This window comes from Mobula birostris, chromosome 15 (assembly GCF_030028105.1).
Source record: "Mobula birostris isolate sMobBir1 chromosome 15, sMobBir1.hap1, whole genome shotgun sequence".
Taxonomy (NCBI): domain Eukaryota; kingdom Metazoa; phylum Chordata; class Chondrichthyes; order Myliobatiformes; family Myliobatidae; genus Mobula; species Mobula birostris.
In genome coordinates, this window is record NC_092384.1 from 50,214,686 (window position 1) to 50,234,742 (window position 20,057).

Below are 20,057 nucleotides of genomic sequence, written 5' to 3' on the forward strand. Positions count from 1 at the left end.
TTTACTTTATGTCTCTGTCTAAATGTGCAATCATAGTAATTTATAATAAATAGAACAGTCAACGTAACATAGAAAAACACTCAAAACAGCGTGAGTTAATCAGTCTGATGGCCTGGTGGAAGAAGCTGTCCCAGAGCCTGTAGCTCCTGGCTTTTATGCTGTGGTACCATTTCCTAGATGGTAGCAGCTGGAATAGATTGTGGTTGCGGTGACTTGGGTCCCAAATGATCCTTCAGGCCCTTTTTTCACATCTGTCTTTGTAAATGTCCTGAGTCATAGGATGTTCACAACTATAGATATGCTGGACTGTCCACACCACTCTCTGCAGAATCCTGCAATTAAGGGAGGTATAGTTCCCATACCAGGTAGTGATGCAGCCAGTGAGGATGATCCCAATTGTCCCCGGGTAGAAAGTTCTTAGGATTTGGGGGCCCATATGAAACTTCCTCAACTGTCTGAGGTGAAAGAGGCACAGTTGTGCCTTTTTCACCACACGGCTGGTGTGTACGGACCATATAAGGTCCTTGGTGACGTGGATGCCAAGGAACTTAAAGCTGTTTACCCTCTCAACCCCAGAACCATTTATGTCAATAGGGGTTAGCCCATCTCCATTTCTGCTGTAATCCACAACCAGCTCTTTGTTTTTGTGACAATGAGGGAGAGGTTGTTTTCCTGACACCACTGTGTCAGAGAGATGATTTCTTCCCTGTAGGCCATCTTGCTATTGTTTGAGATTAGGCTAATCAATGTAGTGTCATCGGCAAATTTAATTAGCAGATTAGAGCTGTAGGTGGGTATACAGGGAGTAAAGGAGCGGGTTTAGTACACAGCCCTGAGGGGCTCCTGTATTGAGAATCAGAGGGTTGGAAGTGAGGGAGCCCACTCTTACCACCTGCCAGCGATCTGACAGGAAGTCCAGGATCCAGTTGCATAAGGCAGGGTCAAGGCCGAGGTCTCTAAGCTTCTTGTCGAGCCTGGATGGAATTATGGTGTTGGATGCTGAACTGTAGTCTCACATTTTCACATAAGCATCCTTCTTCTCCAGGTGTGTAAGAACGCTATGTAGAACAGTTTGGCTATTGTGTTGTCAGTTGTGTCGGTAAGCGAATTGTAGGGGGTCCAGTGTGGGTGGTAGCAAGCTGCAGACGTAGTCCTTGACCAGCCTCTCAAAGCATTTGCTTATTATTGAGGTGAATGCCACAGGACACCAGTCGTTCAGGCATGTTACCTTGGTCTGCTCACTGGAATAGCTTCTCTTTCTTTACCATATCTAACCAAGTCATGATTTTCAATCTTTAGAGCTCAAATTGTTTTTTCCTCACACCTCATCCAGTAGCTCATTTCTGTTTTCTGTAGGACCTGCACATGTTTGAAGTATGATCACTTGAATTGGCTACATGTGCTGTCTAGGTTTAGGCAGTTAGATGAACTTCACTTACATAACTTTGAAATTCCTGATTTTAAAAAAAAAGGCTTTTAAGTATAGAAGCACTGCTATTGTTTATGTGGATGGCTGGAAATCAATTGTCTGAAATTCCAGCAATTAGCAAAGGCAGCATTGAGCAAACAGATGAGCCATTTTTTTGTTTTAAGTACAGTTGACTCATAGACCTGCATTTATGCTGGCGTGAGGAGGGATCAGCAGAGATTCCTCTGCAGAGGAAGCAATTAGTATTGCATTATATTTCCTACTTGTTTAACAATTTTATTAGAATATCTGTTCTATAGTGTATCCTCTTCATAGTTTTTCACACTTACAAGCTCTTTCATATACAAAGTTGAAAATGCTTATTCAACTGTAAATTTAAAAAAAGAATATCCCAACATTGATCTCAGGCTGCACCTCCAAAGGCCATCCAGTCTGAAAATGGATGTCTACCAGTGCTCTTTGCCATCTGCCGTTATACCAGTTTCATGTCCATCTTGTTCTGACTGTTCACTTCCATTTGTCTGACTTGACTATAGTGTGATACTTTACAAAAAACTCTGAAATCCATGTGGGTGGCAATTCTTTCAATAACATTCTCATCTAAAATTCAGCCAGGTAGTCAAATACAATTTTCCTTTAACAAATCCCTACTGGGTTTCCCTATCAGCTCTGAGTTATTCAAAATTCCTATTTTTAGCCATGATTTAAATATTTCCTTGTAATTTAAGCTGCCTGACCTTCCATTGTTTGGCAAAGGTTTGTCAAACAATGGAACAGAATGCTATACTTGCCATTTCCCATCCTCCAACAACTCCTGTATTCAGGGAGACTGGAAGATTATTTCAAGTCCTTTGGCAATTTCGATCTCATTTGGTTATTTTGAAACTGCACACTAAACCACTTTGTCTACTTACTAAAGGAAGCAATGATTAATTCTGCAATCATTGTTTCAGAAATAAAAGTAGATTGTTTTACTTTTAGCTTTTTAATTACATTTTTTGATAATGTATGGAAAGGGTTGGGCTAATAATTTGTTAGCCCATGCACAGTGGGAGTATTTCTTAAAACGCTCTACAATTTAAAACTCTGCTTTTATATATTTTTGACATGAGAGAGTGTTGCTAACAATTTGTTTAGGATCTCAGATAAGATGATCAGGATACTCTATTTCTTTAAGTTCTAATACTTTGCATTTACTGTGTTCATAAGACCATAAGACATAGGAACAGAATTAGGCCATTCAGCCCATTGAGTCTTCTCTACCATTCCATCATGGCTGATCCCTGATCACACTCAACCCCATTCACCTGCCTTCTCACCATACCCTTTGATGTCCTGACCAGTCAGGATACGATCAACTTCCACCTTAAATATACCCATGGACTTGGCCTCCACCGCAGTCTGTGGCAGAGCATTCCACAGATTCACCACTCTGGCTAAAAAAAAAATTCTCCTTACCTCTGGTCACCCCTCAACATACTCTCCACATCCACTCTATCTAGTCCTTTCAACATGCGATAGGTTTCAATCCTCACGCATTCTTCTAAATTCCAGTGAGTATGGGCCCAAAGATGCCATATGTTAATCCCTTTGTTCCCAGAACCATCAATTCTGTCATCCAAATCATTAACATATAACAGGAAAAGAAGTGGTCCCAACACTGACCCTTACGGAACACCTAGAAATCAGCAGCCTACAAGAAAAGCCCCCCCTTTATTCCAATTCTTTGCCTCTTGCCAGTCAGCCAATCTTCTAGTCATGCTAGTATCTTTCCTGTAATACCATGGGCTCTTATTTTTCTAAGCAGCCTCGTGTGGCATCTTGTCAAAGGCCTTCTGAAAATCCAAGGGAAAAAAGCATCTACTGAGTCCCTTTTATCTATACTTGTTATTTCCTCAAAGAATTCCAACAGATTTGTCAGGCAAGATGTCCCTTTAAGGAAATCATGCTGACTTTGGACTACATATTATGAGCCTCCAAGTATCTCGAAACCTTATCCTTAATATTGGATTCAAGCGTCTGTTCAACCACTGAAGTCAGGCTAACTGGCTTATAATTTCCTTTTTACTGCCTCCCTCTTGTTAAAGAGTGGAGTAATATTTCCAATTTTTCAATGCTCCTGAACCATTCCAGGATCTATTGATTCCTGAAAGGTCATTACTAATGCCTCAACAATCTCTTGAGGTACCTCTTTCAGAACCTTTGGATGTAGCCCATCTGATCCAGCTGATTTCTCCACCTTCAGACCTTTCATTTTCCAAGCACCTTCTCCTTAGTAATAGCAATACTCTAGCATACTACTGCTGCTGCCTTCCACAGTGAAGACTGATACAAAATATTTATTAAGTTCACCGCATTTTCTTTGTCTCCCATAACTACCCCTTCAGCATCATTTTCCATTAGTCTGATATCCACTCTCACCTCTCTTTTTCTCTTTATATGTCCGAAGAAGCTTTTTGTATAAATCCATGGAAACACAATTTAGTCTGGACTTCAATTTATTCTAATTCTGGGTGGCAGAACCCACCATTATATGATTTGAAGTTACCTTCTATATAAATATGATTTTATCAACTAGTTGTCTTGTATGTAAATTGCTGATGAAATTATTTAATAGGTTAATTGTATAATTTGCCATTTTTCTGACAGCTAATGCTTTCATGAAAGCCCAAAGATTGAAAAGGCAACTTGAATCCCTGCTCTTTGCTAATCTATTCAAAGACCTAAGAAGACATTATCATACTAAATCTTCTATTGGAAGCCCTTTTCTAATAACCAGAAGAAGACTAGTGACAGCTTAGCATAATTTCGTTTCATATTCTGATATTTTAATAGATTTATCCCAATAATTGTTTCTTTTTTGGAAGAAATATTGTTTCTCAGCATTTCTCCAATGGGCAAGCAACATTCTTAATAAACTAACTTCTTTGAAACTTTTTTGATCAATTTTCAGCATTCCATCTATGTTCCCAGAGTCTCCACGTTGGCTCCTTGCAACCGGACGGATTGGGAAGTGTAAACAAATACTACGAGGCATAGCGATTGGTAATGGTGTCAATGTGGAAGATGAAATATACACTCAATGCACTGTATTTAATGGTATGTAAATGATGTGGGAATACCTGTTAAGTTCATCTGTGTATTTAGTGACAGTCATCAAAAAGTCAATTAGTCCATCAAGTTTGTTTCTTTGCTGGAATTCATGTCACTTTTCCCCAACAACTCCTTTTGGTCAAGTTTAGTACACAACTCAGTGTACTTAGCAACCCAATTGCTTGCCATCCTCATATCCAGTATTCAGTCCTGGACATAACTGCACACTTCCCCTTTTAAGGGCAACAGTAGTTAATAATTGAGTAATATGCTTTTCAAGATTTAATTTGAAACCCATGGTCAAGTAAGATGATCATTCCACAAAAACAGAGCTGAAACTCTGGAATTTGGCTGATTGCACTTCAAAGAAGAACCTTAGTGCCTATAGTTGGAGGATACCAAAGCTCTGCATAAATGGTGGAAGATGAGCACCATCCCACATACTGCCCTTTTATCTGCATTGTCATGTCACCTCCACCTGATCTGTGGTTGCCACATTGGCTTCCCAAACCAGAATGGAAGTCCTCAATCCTAAAGCACTATCTAAGGGGAAATGTAGTCACCTAAATTTAGGAGGTGATATGCAATGCTTTTCTTCAGTTCTTTGAAAGGTCAGCTTTACCTGTGATAAAGATATAAGGGTAAGCTGAAAATGAAATAATCAACTAATACATCAAAGTTGTTCCTCCCCTGAAATGCTCATAAACTTTTCCATGTAATCTCTTGTGGACATGTTCGGCATAATTAATATGATTACGCACCCTCGTATTTACTATTCAGTCTTAGAGGAAAGTCTGTCATAGACACGGGCAGTTGAGTCACATGCAATATCTGATTTTGATATTATTTTATAACTTAAACAAATAAAGTGATCTTTCTGCATAATTGAAGAAGGAATGAATAGAAACTCTTGTGCTTAGTTGAGTGCATTTCAAACTAATTCCTTTCTGTAAAGTATTATAGAAACTTTTAGACACAAGCTTCAACATAAATGTTTTTTCTATATTTGCACAATCATGTTAAAGCTACCAGTACCACTTTTAACAATCAAAACACATTTTCTTTAAAGATCTGTTCTTCAGTAAAACCAAATTGCTGGGCAAACATGAGAAAATCTGCAGATGCTGGAAATTCAAGCAACACACACAAAATGCTGGTGGCGTGCAGCCGGCCAGGCAGTATCTATAGGAAGAAGTACAGTCGACATTTCGGGTCGAAGTACGAGTCCTGACGAAGGGTCTCGGCCCGAAATGTCGACTGTACTTCTTCCTATAGATGCTGCCTGGCCTGCTGTGTTCCACCAGCATTTTGGAAATTGCTGTGCAATTCTTCCAGCTGTAAATTCAAAATCCAAAACCTAGAATGTAAGATCTTTAGAGGAAGAAAATAAGTTGATGATCTGGTATGCCGACAATTTTGTTCAAAGTTTTTTATGAAGAACATTGTAAAACTTGACCAATTTTTAGCATATATATTATGCCCTTAAATGTACTTGATATGATTGAGACCTTTGCCTTCCCTCCCTTATCCCAAAATTTCTCCAGAGATGGACTCTCTGTTTGAAGAGGTTACACATGTCCGCTCATATACATACTGTGATCTGACCACTGCACGAACTATTTGGAAGAACATCTTGATATTAGGGTTCACCACGTAAGTGAAGTTATTCAGTAAGGTCTTCTATTTTTTTTCCAGAAATTACTTACTATAGTATCTTAGGTACAAATTGATAAGACTCCAACTTCATATGTATAGCAACTTTTCATTACTGAGAAGGAGGTTAAAACACCAGGCAGTTTAGTCAAATTAATGAAAAGCCAGGGAAACAAATATAAGGATAAATGGTCGAATAGGTAGATTATGAATTTTAAAACTATTATTCTCTGTTTTTAAGAAAAGAGGAAAGAGTACACAATTGTCCTTGAGTTTTAGGAAAGAAATTCTCAAGTAGGTGGAAATGTGAAAATTCTAATTTAAGACAGTGCTGTGAGTGTAAGTGGAGCTGCTTGTTAAAATTCAGGGTTGATGGCATAAGAGGATGATTTTGCTTTTGTCTGCCAAGCATTCAGGACATAAGAAATAGAAGTAGGACTTTGCCATTTAGCCCTTGTACCTAATCCATGATAGTTACCAAACAGCACAGTATGTTTGAGCTTAACTTAGTTTCCATTGAACATGCATCATCCAATGGAGTGCAATTTTGCTCTTAAGCTAAAATGGCTGGAATTGGAAGATATGACTGTAATGCAATCAGTCAGCAGCTGTTCTTTAATTGAGAATTGGACTACATTGAACTTTGGAAATTCATGAAGGTGGCAAAGTGATCTAAACACATCCTGTTATCTTTGAATAATCTATCAAACTTTTAATGGTAACTTTTATGAGGTTATTTACAATTCTTGAAGCTATGAGGGATTGCCATCCAATGCTGACGTCAACTTAAACCAATACAACAAAAATTGTTCTATAGTACCTGTGTTGATTCTGGCTCCTTATCAATGTTAATGATTTCACTCTTACTTCCCTTGTCCGTATTTTCTATTCCCCTTTTACTAATTCTTTTTCTGTTCTAATTGTTAAATGACCACTTTCTGTAAATGGTGTAGAGTATAGCGAAAGTTTTTTTTCCCAATCCTCTTCTATTAGTGTTTTAAATTTCTTGATAGCTTTGACAGTTAAAGATGGATGCAAATGATCAGTGGAAAAGTAGTGAAAATAAATAAATAGTTTTAAATACTGCAGCGTGAAATGTTAAGAAAATGGATAAATCTTAGAATTTCAGAGTATTGATAACTGAAAACAAGGAAATGATCATTAACCTAAAAAAAAGGAGGTGAGTCAATTTGCAGATATTTGCAGTTTTAGGAATCTTGTAGCTTTCTCACCAAATGGACACTTCCAAAGTTGCATTATACATAAATTCTTGTCTATTGAAATGCACATGCCATATACTGTATCTCTTCACTCCCATAGGTTATTCATCATAATATGGTCTCTTGAAATTTTCCTTGGTTTGTTACACTCAAAATAGTGAAGATTGACATTTTAATGCAGAGATCAAAAGTGGTGTTTGCAAAGTTCCCCCAGTTAGATCTCATTAATTAACAAAATATCAACTAGTTTACTGCTTTCTGTCCTCTGCAGATGATGCCATGTAACCTATTAATACAAAGCTGTGATGACACTTCCGTTTTTAAAAAAATGCGTTTAATCACTTCATTACCTGGTTTTTCCAACTTTTGTCTTTAAATTTCCTTTTATTAATTAAAATAATTGAGTACTCCCTTTCTTGTTGATTTTGGTCTGCAAGTGTGCTTTTGGTAATTTACATGAAATTTTTGATTTGGTGTATGCAAAGAAAATGCTTATTTATTGTCTACTTATCTGTTTATTTATCTTCTTGCATTTACTTTTCAATTAGGTTCATTGGCAATGGAATCCAGCATTGTTTTTCCCAAAATCTTGTTGATTACATCCCATGGTTCTACTTGAGCTATTTTGTCATTGCTGGCACTGAAGGAGTGGCCCTCGTCTTCTTATATTTTACCGTCAACAAATTTGGCCGACGTGGCATTTTACTCTTCTCAACTATCTTTACTGGACTGTCTTCGCTATTGTTGCTTGCTCTTGTACAATGTAAGTGTGAATGGTTTCTACTTTTGCACTGGGGGAGAACTACTGTCGTTACTGAGCTAAAGATTCATTGCCATAGAATGAAGTATGGAAGCACAGTAATTTAGTTTCTGAACTAGCAAGCAGGGTTCTGGACTATCGATCTAGAAATATTTCCACTGCGGCAGTTGGGAAAATGAAATGGACAGAAATTAGTTGTTTGACTGTAACCATAAAAGTGTTGAAATGTCATTTAAAATTAGGTTCACTAGTATCCTTAAGGGAGGGAAGTCAGCTGTTCTTAACCTATATGGAAATGTGACCCTGGACCTACAAATATTCTCAACTGACTGCTCAGTTTGAAGTGGCAAATGAACTAACTATTTCACAGTGAAAGATGACTTCGGAATAGCAGTAAAAGATTCCACTGGAAATGCACTGATAATTTTCATCAATGCTGCTAAACGTGAACTATTTTAAATCATAGAGAAAAAGTAAACAATTAATCTTGAAAATGATCTGAATCTAAAAGCTTGAAAATGATTCTTGATTCATGTCAAAGCTGCTGTCAGTAAATAGTTGTGGAAGAAGTTGTTGCTCAGATTGGACTAAAGACATACTCTGCAATGTTACGAATAACTTCTTTAAGTGTTAACCATGTTGGATTCTATGGATTAAATTGTCTTTGCCTACATGGCCATTGGTAACCTAATTCAGTCTCTGAAGTGGGCACAACCATGGCTTGTATTCCAGATTATTGATCTCTTTATAGAATATCAATTGGTTACTAAAGTTTAGGTCCATCAGTTCGGGAATATTCGCAAGGGTATTTGTTCCTAATCTGTTCTATGCCAGTCAATGGCAAATGCATATGGTAAATATTGCTCTGACCATAATGACAACTAGCCTACAAGGAAGATAAAATTGGTAAATAAAGGACAAATAAAGATTTTAACACACAGATTTGAAACAATTGCATTATGAAGGTCGTATAATGGTGTAAAAATGTTAATTGTTTCTTAATCTTAAATAGATTTTAAAAAATTTATAAACTTATTAAAATCTGTATGTTAACTTTCAAATCATTCAAATACAAGGACACCCTGGGTCCTTTTACCAACATTTTTCAGTCTCCAGTCGTTTCAAATATTTTTGTTTTTTTTCTGATAAAGTAGATCGAATACCACAATTATTGATGTGATGTTCCATCTGCTATATCCTTACCCATTCATTTAGCCTATCCAAATCCTGTGAAGCCCTTTTGTATCCTCTTCAAACTTCACTCTGCCACTTTGTCTTGTATCATCATCAATCTTGACGATGATGTACTCAATTCCCTCATTCAAGTCAATGGTATACTGTAGATTGTGAGAAGCTGGCATTCAAAACTGATCTCTAATCACCTCACTGGTCATATCCTTCTAACTCCAAAATGGCCTTGTTGTTCAAAGTTTTATATTTTGTTTAATAATCTCTTGTTGTAGTACATTATTAAAGACTCCATGAAAGTTCAGTTAGGTGACATCAACCAGTTTGCCTCGCTCTTTTGGTAACAGTCCTGAAAGTTCCAATTGATACAGGACTGAAGGTGTTAGTTGTAGTGGTTAGCACAACGCTTTACAGTACCTGCAACCTGGGTTCAATTCCTGCTACTGTCTGTAAGGAGTTTGTATGTTCTCCCCCGTGACCACGTGGGTTTCCTCCAGGTGCTCTGGTTTCCTCCCATAATCCAAAGATGTACCAACTGATTGGTCGTTGTAAATTGTCCCATGATTAGGCTAGAGTTAAATCGCGTGGACTTGCTGGGTGGTGTGGCATGAAGAGCCAAAAGGGCATATTTCGCATTGTATCTCAACAAGTTAAGTTAAATCAGATTAAATTATATTTGAATGCATGCAGTATACAGAATAAGGTACATGATCTTGTAGCGCAGTTAGAGATTGGTAGATGTCATGTTATGGGCATCAGAGTTATGGCTGAAAGAAGATCATAATTGGGAGTTTAACATCGAAGAATTGTATCGAAAAGATTAGATTAGATTTTGAGGACACGAGGTCCTCTTTTATTGTCATTTAGTAATGCATGCATTAAGAAATGATAGTGTTTTTCCAGAATGATATCACGAAAACACATGACAAATAGACTTTAAAAACTAAGAAAAACCACATAATTATAACATATAGTTACAACAGTGCAAAGCAATACCGTAATTTGATAAGAAAAGACCATGACACAGTAAAAGTCTTAAAGTCTCTCGAAAGCCCCATCATCTCACACAGATGGTAAACCTCCAGCGCCGCCAACTTGCCGATGCAGCATACTGGAAGCATCCGACCACAGTCCGACTCCAAATCCATCCGAAAACTCCGAGCCTCCGACCAGCTCTGTGACACCGAGCACCATCTCTGCCGAGCGCTTCGACCCCGGTCCCAGCAACAGGCAATAGGCAAAGCCGAGGATTTGGGGCCTTCGTCTCCGGAGATTCTCGATTGCACAGTAGCAGCGGCAGCGAAGCAGGCATTTCAGAAGTTATTCCAGGTGTTCCTCTGTGCTTCTCACAGCTGTCTTCATCAAATCCGGATTGTGCACGGCCCCCTAGTTACACATACGATATTTATTCAGAACAGCCACGTGCGCTGCGCCATGCTGCCATCTTCTCCTCCCTCCAGAACAAAGGGAGTGGGTAAGTAGATGGGGCAGGGTGGCTATTTCGAGGGGGAAAAATTAAATTAAATCATTAGAAAGAGGTAACATAGGATTAGAAGATGTGGAATCCTTGAGGCTGGAGTTAAGAAATAATATGATAGAATTCACCCTGCAGTTTGAGAGGGAGAAGCTAAAGTCAGATGTGTTGGAACTACAATGCAGTGAAGGGAATTACAGGAGCATGAGGGAGGAGCAGTCCAAAGTTTTATGGAAGAGGACACTAGCAGAGATGATGGCTGAACAGCAATGGCTGGAAGGTGCATTATAGCTACATCCCAAAGATGAGAAGTATTCTAAAGGGAGGATGAGCTAACTATGGCTAAGAAGGGAAGTCAAAGAGATCATACAAGCAAGAGATGGTATATAATATAGCATAAATTAATGGGAAGTTAGAGGAGTGGGAAGCTTTTAAAACCTAACAGAAGGGAACTGAAAAAGCTTTAAGGAGAGAATAGAGGAAATATGAAGCGAACCACGCCAATAATATAAGAGGATACAAAAAGTTTTTCCAGATACAGTATATAAAGAGTAAATGAGAGGCAAGAGTGGATATTGGACTGCTGGAAAATGATGCTGGAGTGGTAGTAATAGGGGACAAAGAAATGGACGAACTTAAGTACTTTACGTCAGTCTTCACTGTAGAAAATACTAGCAACATGCCGGAAATTCGAGTGTGTAGGGGGCGGAAGTGAGTGTAGTTGCTTTTACTAAGGAGAAACTGAAAGGTCTGAAATTTAGTTAAATCACCTGGAGCAGATGGACGACAGCCCAGGGTTCTGAAAGAGGTAGCTCTAGTGATTGTGATAAACTTACAAGAATCGCCAGATTCTCCACTGGCTCTGGAGGACTGGAAAATTGAAAATGTCAATCCACTCTTTAAGAAGGGAGAGAGGCAGAAGAAAGGAAATTATAAACCAGTTAGTTCAGTGGCTGGGAAGTTGCTTGGAGCCCATTATTAAGGATGAGACTTCAGGGTACTTGGGGGAACATGATAAAATAGGCCAATGTCAGTATGGTTTCCTTCAGGGAAATCTTGCCTGGCAAATCTTGTTGGAATTCTTTGAGGAAATAACACGCAAGGTAGACAAAGGAGAGTCAGTGGATGTTGTTTACTTGCATTTTCAGAAGGCCCTTGATAAGATACCGCATGTGAGGCTGCTTCACAAGATAAGAACCCATGGTATTACAAGAAAAATACTAGCATGGATAGAAGATTGGCAGACTGGCAAGAGGCAAGGAGTGGGAATAAAGGGGGCCTTTATTATTTGGTATTGGGGAATGAACCTGGTCAGGTGTCAGATCTCTCAGTGGGAGAGCATTTTGGAGATAGTGATCATAATTCTATCTCCTTTACAATAGCATTGGAGAGAGATAGGAACAGACAAGTTAGAAAAGCGTTTAATTGCAGTAAGGGGAATTATGTGGCTATCAGGCAGGAAATTGGAAGCTTAAATTGGAAACAGGTTCTCAGGGGAAAAACACAGAAGAAATGTGGCAAATGTTTAGGGGATATTTGTGTGGAGTTCTGCATAGGTACGTTCCAATGAGATAGGGAAGTTATGGTAGGTACAGGAACTGTGGTGTACAAAGGCTGTTGTAAATCTAGTCAAGAAGAAAAGAAAAGCTTACAAAAGGTTCGGAGAGCTAGGTCATTTTAGAGATTTAAAAGATTATAAGGCTAATAGGAAGGAGCTTAAGTAGGAAATTAGGAGAGCCAGAAGGGGCCATAAGAAGGCCTTGGTGGGCAAGATTAAGGAAAACCCCAAGGCATTCGACAAGTATGTGAAGAGCAAGAGGATAAGACATGAAAGAATAGGACCTATCAAGTGTGACAGTGGGAAAGTATGTATGGAACCGGAGGAAATAGCAGAGGTACTTAATGAATACTTTACTTCAGTATTCACTACTGAAAAGGATCTTGGCGATTGTAGTGATGACTTGCAGCAGAGTGAAAAGCTTGAGCATGTAGATATTAAGAAAGAGGATGTGGAGCTTTTGGAAAGCATCAAGTTGGATAAGTCGCCGGGACCGGATGAGATGTACCCCAGACTACTGTGGGAGGCGAGGGAGGTGATTGCTGAGCCTCTGGTGATGATCTTTGCATCATCAATGAGGACGGGAGAGGTTCCAGAGGATTGGAGGTTTGTGGATGTTGTTCCTTTATTCAAGAAAGGGAGTAGATATAGCCCAGGAAATTATAGACCAGTGAGTCTTACCTCAGTGGTTGGTAAATTGATGGAGAACATCCTGAGAGGCAGGATTTATGAACATTTGGAGAAATATAATATGATTAGGAATAGTCAGCATGGCTTTGTCAAAGGCAGGTCGTGCCTTACGAGCCTGATTGAGGATGTGACTAAACACATTGATGAAGAAAGAGCAGTAGATGTAGTGTATATGGATTTCAGCAAGGCATTTGATAAGGTACCCCGTGCAAGGCTTATTGAGAAAGTAAGGAAGTATGGGATCCAAGGGGACCTTGCTTTGTGGATCCAGAACTGGCTTGCCCACAGAAGACAAAGAGTGGTTGTAGATGGGTCATATTCTGCATGGAGGTCGGTCACCAGTGGAGTGCCTCAGGGATCCGTTCTGGGACCCCTACTCTTTGTGATTTTTATAAATGACCTGGGTGAGGAAGTGGAGGGATAGGTTAGTAAATTTGCTGATAACACAAAGGTTGGGGCTGTTGTGTATAGTGTGGAGGGTTGTCAGAGGTTACAGTGGGACATTGATAGGATGCAAAACTGGGCTGAGAAGTGGCAAATGGAGTTCAACCCAAATAAGTGTGGTAGGTCAAATATGATGGCAGAATATAGCATTAAGGGTAAGACTCTTGGCAGTATGGAGGATCAGAGGGATCTTGGGGTCCGAGTGCATAGGATGCTCAAAGCAGCTGTGCAGGTTGACTCTGTGGTTAAGAAGGCATATGGTGTACTGGCCTTCATCAATTGTGGAATTGAATTTAGGAGCCGAGAGGTAATGTTGCAGCTCTATAGGACCGTGGTCAGACCCCACTTGGAGTACTGTGCTCAGTTCTGGTCGCCTCACTACAGGAAGGATGTGGAAGCCATAGAAAGGGTGCAGAAGAGATTTACAAGGATGTTGCCTGGATTGGGAAGCATGCCTTACGAGAATAGGTTGAGTGAACTTGGCCTTTTCTCCTTGGAGCGACGGAAGATGAGAAGTGACCTGATAGAGGTGTATAAGATGATGAGAGGCATTGATCATACGCATTGTCAGAGGCTTTTTCCCAGGGCTGAAATGGTTGCCACAAGAGGACACAGGTTTAAGGTGCTGGGGAGTAGGTACAGAGGAGATGCCAAGGGTAAGTTTTTTTTACTCAGAGCGGTGAGTGCGTGGAATGGGCTTGCCGGCAACAGTGGTGGAGGCGGATACGATAGGGTCTTTTAAGAGACTTTTGGATAGGTACATGGAGCTTAGAAGAATAGAGAGCTATAGGTAAGCCTAGTAATTTCTAAGATAGAGACATGTTCGGCACAACCTTGTGGGCCGAAGGGCCTGTATTGTGCTGTAGGTTTTCTATGTTTCTATGTTTACTAGTTCAAAGCTGGTGATTAGCGGTGCTTCACAGTGGTTGGTGTTGGGACTGCTTTTCATGTTACATGTCAGTGAACTAGATTACAGAATTGATGGTTTTGTCGCCAAATTTGCAGACGATACGAAGATAGGTGAAGGGGTATGTAATGCTGAAGAAGCAGGTAGTCTGCATACGGACTTAGATTTTGAGAATGGGCAAAGAAATGGCAGATGCAATATAGTATAGGGAAGTGTATGGTCATGCACTTTGGTAGAAGGAATAAGGACATAGTCTATTCTAAATGAAGAAAATTCAAAAATCAGAGGTGCAAAGGGAGCTGGGAGTCCTCAACATTAACTTGGAGGTGGTAAGGAAGGCACGTGCAGTGTTAGCATTCATTTTAAGAGGACTACAATACAAAAGCAAGGATGTAGTGCTCAGGGTTTATAAGGTATTGATTAGACTGTACTTTAAGTATTGTGAGCAGTTTTGGGCCCCTTATCTAAGAAAAGGCATGGTGGCATTGGAGAGGTTCACAAGGATGATTCTGAGAATGGAAGGGTTAACATGAAGAGCATTTGATGGCTCTTGGCCTGTATTCACTGGAGGCAAAAGAGTGAGGGGTGATCTCATTGCGATCTATCAAATTTTGAAAGGCCTAGATAGAGTGGATGTTTCCTACAGTACCTGAGTCTCAGACCCGTGGGCACTTCTTCAGAATGGAAGGATTTCATTTTAGAACAGAGATTAGAAGGAATTTCTTCAGACAGGGTAGTGAATTTGTGGAATTCATTGTCACTGACGGCTGTGGAGGCCAAATCATTGGATGTATTTAAAGCAGAAGTTGATAGGTTCTTGGTTAGTCTGGGCGTCAAAGGTTTTGGGGAAAGATCAAGAGAATGGGGTTGAAAGGGATTATAATTCAGCCATAATGGAATGAAGGAATAGGCTTGATGGAGCCAAATGGCCTAATTCTGCTCTTATGTCTTATGATTTATCAAACATGATATCCCTTTCATAATTCCTGTTGATTCTGCTTGATCTTCTTATATTCTAGGTGCCCAGCTATCAATTCCTTAATGTTACATTTCAGTATTTTCCCTACTATTGAAGTTAAACTAATCTACATCTCCCCAGTTTCCTTTTCCCTCTCAAAAAACTAGATTGCAATTTACTATTGCAATTTGTGGGAAATATTTCAAAATATCCATGATAATCACCTTAAATCCTAGGATGAAAGTTGTTATGTACTGGGGATGTATCATTTTTAGGTGCCATTCAGTTCTCCATAATCAGATTTTAATTAATATTTTCTTTATGGTCATTCACTCTAGATCACAGGATTTTCACTATCTTAATTTGTGGAATCAGATATGAAACATTTACGTATTTTTTCTGGTATTTGCCTACTACAGGTCCTTATCTCAATATGTAGCTGAGTTGTGTTAGCTTCTGTTTGTTTTTTATAAGTATTTATCTAGAGAAGTTCTTAGTGTATTTTTTTGGGATTTTTGTCTGCAGTTGTATTCTTCTTTCCCTTTCTGGCCCTCCTTTGCAGAATTATGAAATTTTCTAGCTTAGTACTTTTTTTGGGGGGGGGGTGACGCTATAAGTCTTCTCCTTCGATCTTATACAAGTTTAATTTTTTTTTCAATAGCCACCATATAAATCATGTGTTAACTTTTTTAATATTGTCCATTATTTATTGTAACTATTGCATATTCAACCCTCATGCCATTGTAATTTATTCTATTTCGATTTAACGCCCAGATTTAATTTGTTTAGTCTTTACACAAAAGCTAACATTCTTGCAGTTCAGGATTGGAGATGCAGTTGTCATTGTGGACTCGATAAGTTTTTCTGTTGGTAACTTTTCAGGAATAGGGACAATTGAGGGTGGTGAAGATTCGCTACTTGAGCTCCTGTTACCTGTCTTGTGAAGGGAGGAATGCTTTTGGGTAGGGAGTTCCAAGATCTTGGAGCACATGTGATGATGAAAGTAATGCAGTATCTTTTTAAGTCATGGTGGCATGTGACTTGGCAGGACTTGAAGATGATGGACTGTCCATATATGTACTGTCTATACAAGGGTACAATTTACAGTCGGGGGGATACTGATGAAATAGCCTTTGTGAGTAGCTGCAGTTTATTTTATAGATACTGCACAACACTGTGCTGATATTAGTCAGGTGGTGGATGATGTTAAGGTTCTTGGATCTGCACTCATCTAGGGAAATGTGGAGTATTCCTTGTTGCCGCACAATGATCAACACCATAAAGCCTTTTCATCATTGAAAAGACGTAAGTCAGGACACCATTGACTTGTGCCTTTTCAATGATGGAAAGGGTTTATGGTGTTGATCATCGTGCAGCAATCAATCTTTGACCTTACAATGATGATTAGTTCTACCCCATTTGACCTCTTGATCAACTGATGTTCTTGTGGTCTTGCCAATGTTAAGTCCAGTTACTGTCAAGGGTAGATGGTGGATGCTGAAATTAGAGATGGTCATTGCTTGGCATTGAAGTGTGTTATTTCTGCACCACCTATAAGCCTGTGTTTGCTTAGCCGTTGTCTAGACCTTGCTGCATTTGCTGGGGATTTACAAATGAAATGGAACACTGCACAGTCATTACAAAACTACTTCCATTCTATCATTCTGATGGGCGCAGATAAAGATGCATAGGTTTGGGACACCGTCCTGCAGTAATGTTTTGGAACTTGGATGGTTGATCACTATCAACCACAACCATTTTTTTCCTTTTTATGAGCTATTCTGTGATTTTTTCCCCCCCCCTTGATGCCTATTAAATTTAGCTTTATTGGAGATCTCTTGATTCCATACATGATCAGATTTGCCCTGATGTAAGGACAGTCACTTTTGTCCTGGCTTTGGTTTTCAACTCTTCGATCCATTTTTCACCCTTCGATATTATGAAGTTGAGAGCTGAGTGCACCTGGTAAAACCCATGGCTGGGCTTTGGTGAGCTAGTGCCACTTGCTGTCATGTCGCATATCTACTTCCATTGAGTATTTTGGGCTGACAAAATCCTACCTTTTGTAAATAGGTCAAATCTGGACTATATTCTATATTGTTGGGTAGCTCCCAAGCTGTATTACTTTAGGAACAGATTTGCTAGGCACTTATCTAGTTCTGAAATGTGGATCTTTGATGCCGTAGCTGGGATTTTGTGTGGTCTCCTAGCTTTGCTGTATCAAATTGGTTAAAGGTTGGTATCTCGGATGAGAGTGATCTCAGAAAGAAGCCAAGATGGGTCATCCACTTTTTGGCTAAACATGGTTGCATGTGCTTTGGTTTCATTTACATGTTGTAAGGGTTCTGGCATCACTGAAGATGTAAGCTTTTTGTTGTTTAATTGTTCTTTGCTGTCTATGGCTAGATGAGGTAGGGCTGAGGACCTTTGATCTGATCCATTTGGTTGTGAGGTCAGTTAGTTGTCTGCTACATTTGTATCCAACTTGTGGTCTTGTGCTAGAGTTTTACCTCATTTTTAGGTACACCCAGAATGCTTTTCTGTCAAACAGAATAAATTGCCTAGCCTGTTTGTAAAGGTGGATTGAAGATGGTAAGGTTGCAAATTGCATATTGTGCTTCTGATGGTCCACAGTGCCATCAGTAGAATATGCAATTTTAAATCTTAGATATGCCCAGTTTGTAGCTGCTAGATCTGCTATGAGTCTTTGCCATTTAAACACAACTTTATTGCCATTTAACATGATGGTAGAAGGTGAGAAGGTGGTACTTTGTTTTCAAGATGAAATACATTTGCCACAGAGAGACTGTTGAGGATGAAGTTGAGTAGGTTTATTCCTCATGTTGATTAGAGTCATAAAGCCATGCAAGCATAATTTGATTGTACTTAATGCTGGATATTAAGTCTTCCACTCAATAATTTTTGTAGCTGTGTTCAGACTGCAGATGCTGGAATCTGAAGTAAAAAAAAAAGAGCTGCCAGACTCAAGTCCAGTTGAAGGGTCTACTTTAAATCAAAACACTAACAGTCCATTTTCCTCCACAAATAACCCACTAAGTTCCTCTAGCAGCTTGCTTTTTTGCCTCTTCTAGATTTTATTCAAATTGGGTAACAAATTCATCAGCTAGGGGAGGATGGTTGGTGTTAATTTATTGTAAGTTTCTATGCATATATTTTACTGAGCGCCGTGAGACTTCATGGGTCAAAAATCAATGAGGAGGACTTGAGCAGCAGCTCCTAACATCTGCAGAGCCCTGTGCTCCCCTAATATGGCATAGGACATCTCGAGGGGTTGTGAATCAAGCACATTGTCCGTGGAGTCTGATTTTTGAATGCAGTAACATTAGGCTGTGAGTAGAGTAGCCTGTGGGATAGTTCTTCAGATTTAAGTACCAGATTCCTTGTGTTTGTGAAAATGACATTTACTGGAACAGGAACCACTTTACCATTCCAAGATCAATAGCAGATGTCATGTCTAGTTTTTCTTTAATTCCTTAACGTAGCAGAAATGGTACAATCAAATGGCTTCTAAAAGTATTTGTGTGGAACTCTAATTGTATACAAGCCAGAGGTGATAAAGGGGGTGGTTGGAGATACTTGGGAGTTAAAAGGATGTGAGAAATCTAGTTAAAATACATAGATCTCTTAACTTCGACAGGGAAGATATGGAAAAGCAATTACCATTGGTTAACATGAGATTCTGCAAATGCTAGAAATCCAGCATAGTCCACGCGCACACAATATGCTGGAGGAACTTAGCAGGTCAGGCAGCATCTATGGAAAGGAATAAAGACTTGACATCTCAGGCCGAGAATCTTCATCAGGTCTATTGGTTAGATAGTTTATGAATGGAGGACATAGTATATGAAGTTAGTTGGGATGGAGGAAGAAATTCATTCATTTGGTTAGTGGGTGTTCAAAAACCTGAGTGCATTCAGAAGCAATTGCAGTAGATCCTTAGGCACTGAGTTATGTGGGGATTTGTCTGGGAAAGATTTAGGAAATTTAAAAAAACATCCAGGACTCAATTCCATGGTGATGCAGGCCTTCTATCCTGTCTTCTTTCTTGAGTATTTGTTCTTAATTGCTTTCATGAGATAGAGACTGTAGTGTTTAATACAGAGCATGCGAGAATAAAACTTAGGAATAACATATTACCAATTTTATTTTAAATCTACATGTATAAATTTTCTCAGATACTATCTGTCAGAAATTATTTGATCTAATGTAGCATACTAACAAGTGTGTTTTATTTTCAGACTTGCATGAAGCAGTGCATCTGGCTCTTTCCATCCTGGGCCTTGTGTCAGCTTTTTCCGTTAGTATATTGAGTATATTTTTTGCTAGTGAGGTGGTCCCAACAGTTGTTAGGTATGTATAAAATTTTGCAATGTTAATTTCATAATGGTTTCTTATATTATTGTCTAAGTTATGAACTTTCTCAAGCATGTAACTAAACATAAGACCCTGAATTTCTATGAATTTGCTCCAACATAGTAATTCATTTCAGCATGGCAAATACTTGAAAAGTCACAATAAATATGTGTAAGTAATTCACATGGTCTTTAGTGGAATATTTTTAATTCTTAAGAATATGAAAACTATTGCAGCATACCATTTGCTTCTGTTCTTGCTGTCCCTCTTTATGGGAAAATTGGAGACTTCCAAGTGTTAGAAACACAG

General features: G+C 39.1%; 1 protein-coding gene across 2 annotated transcripts in view; it reads left to right on the plus strand.

Moving 5' to 3' along the window:
* Positions 1-20,057, plus strand: part of slc22a31 (solute carrier family 22 member 31) — a 59,953-nt gene that overhangs the window by 25,940 nt on the left and 13,956 nt on the right. For both annotated transcript variants that reach the window (XM_072279753.1, XM_072279754.1), the window contains exons 5-8: positions 4,383-4,528; positions 6,067-6,175; positions 7,944-8,158; positions 19,634-19,745. In XM_072279753.1, coding sequence (XP_072135854.1) covers positions 4,383-4,528; positions 6,067-6,175; positions 7,944-8,158; positions 19,634-19,745 — 582 coding nt within the window. The remainder of the gene's footprint in view (positions 1-4,382; positions 4,529-6,066; positions 6,176-7,943; positions 8,159-19,633; positions 19,746-20,057) is intronic.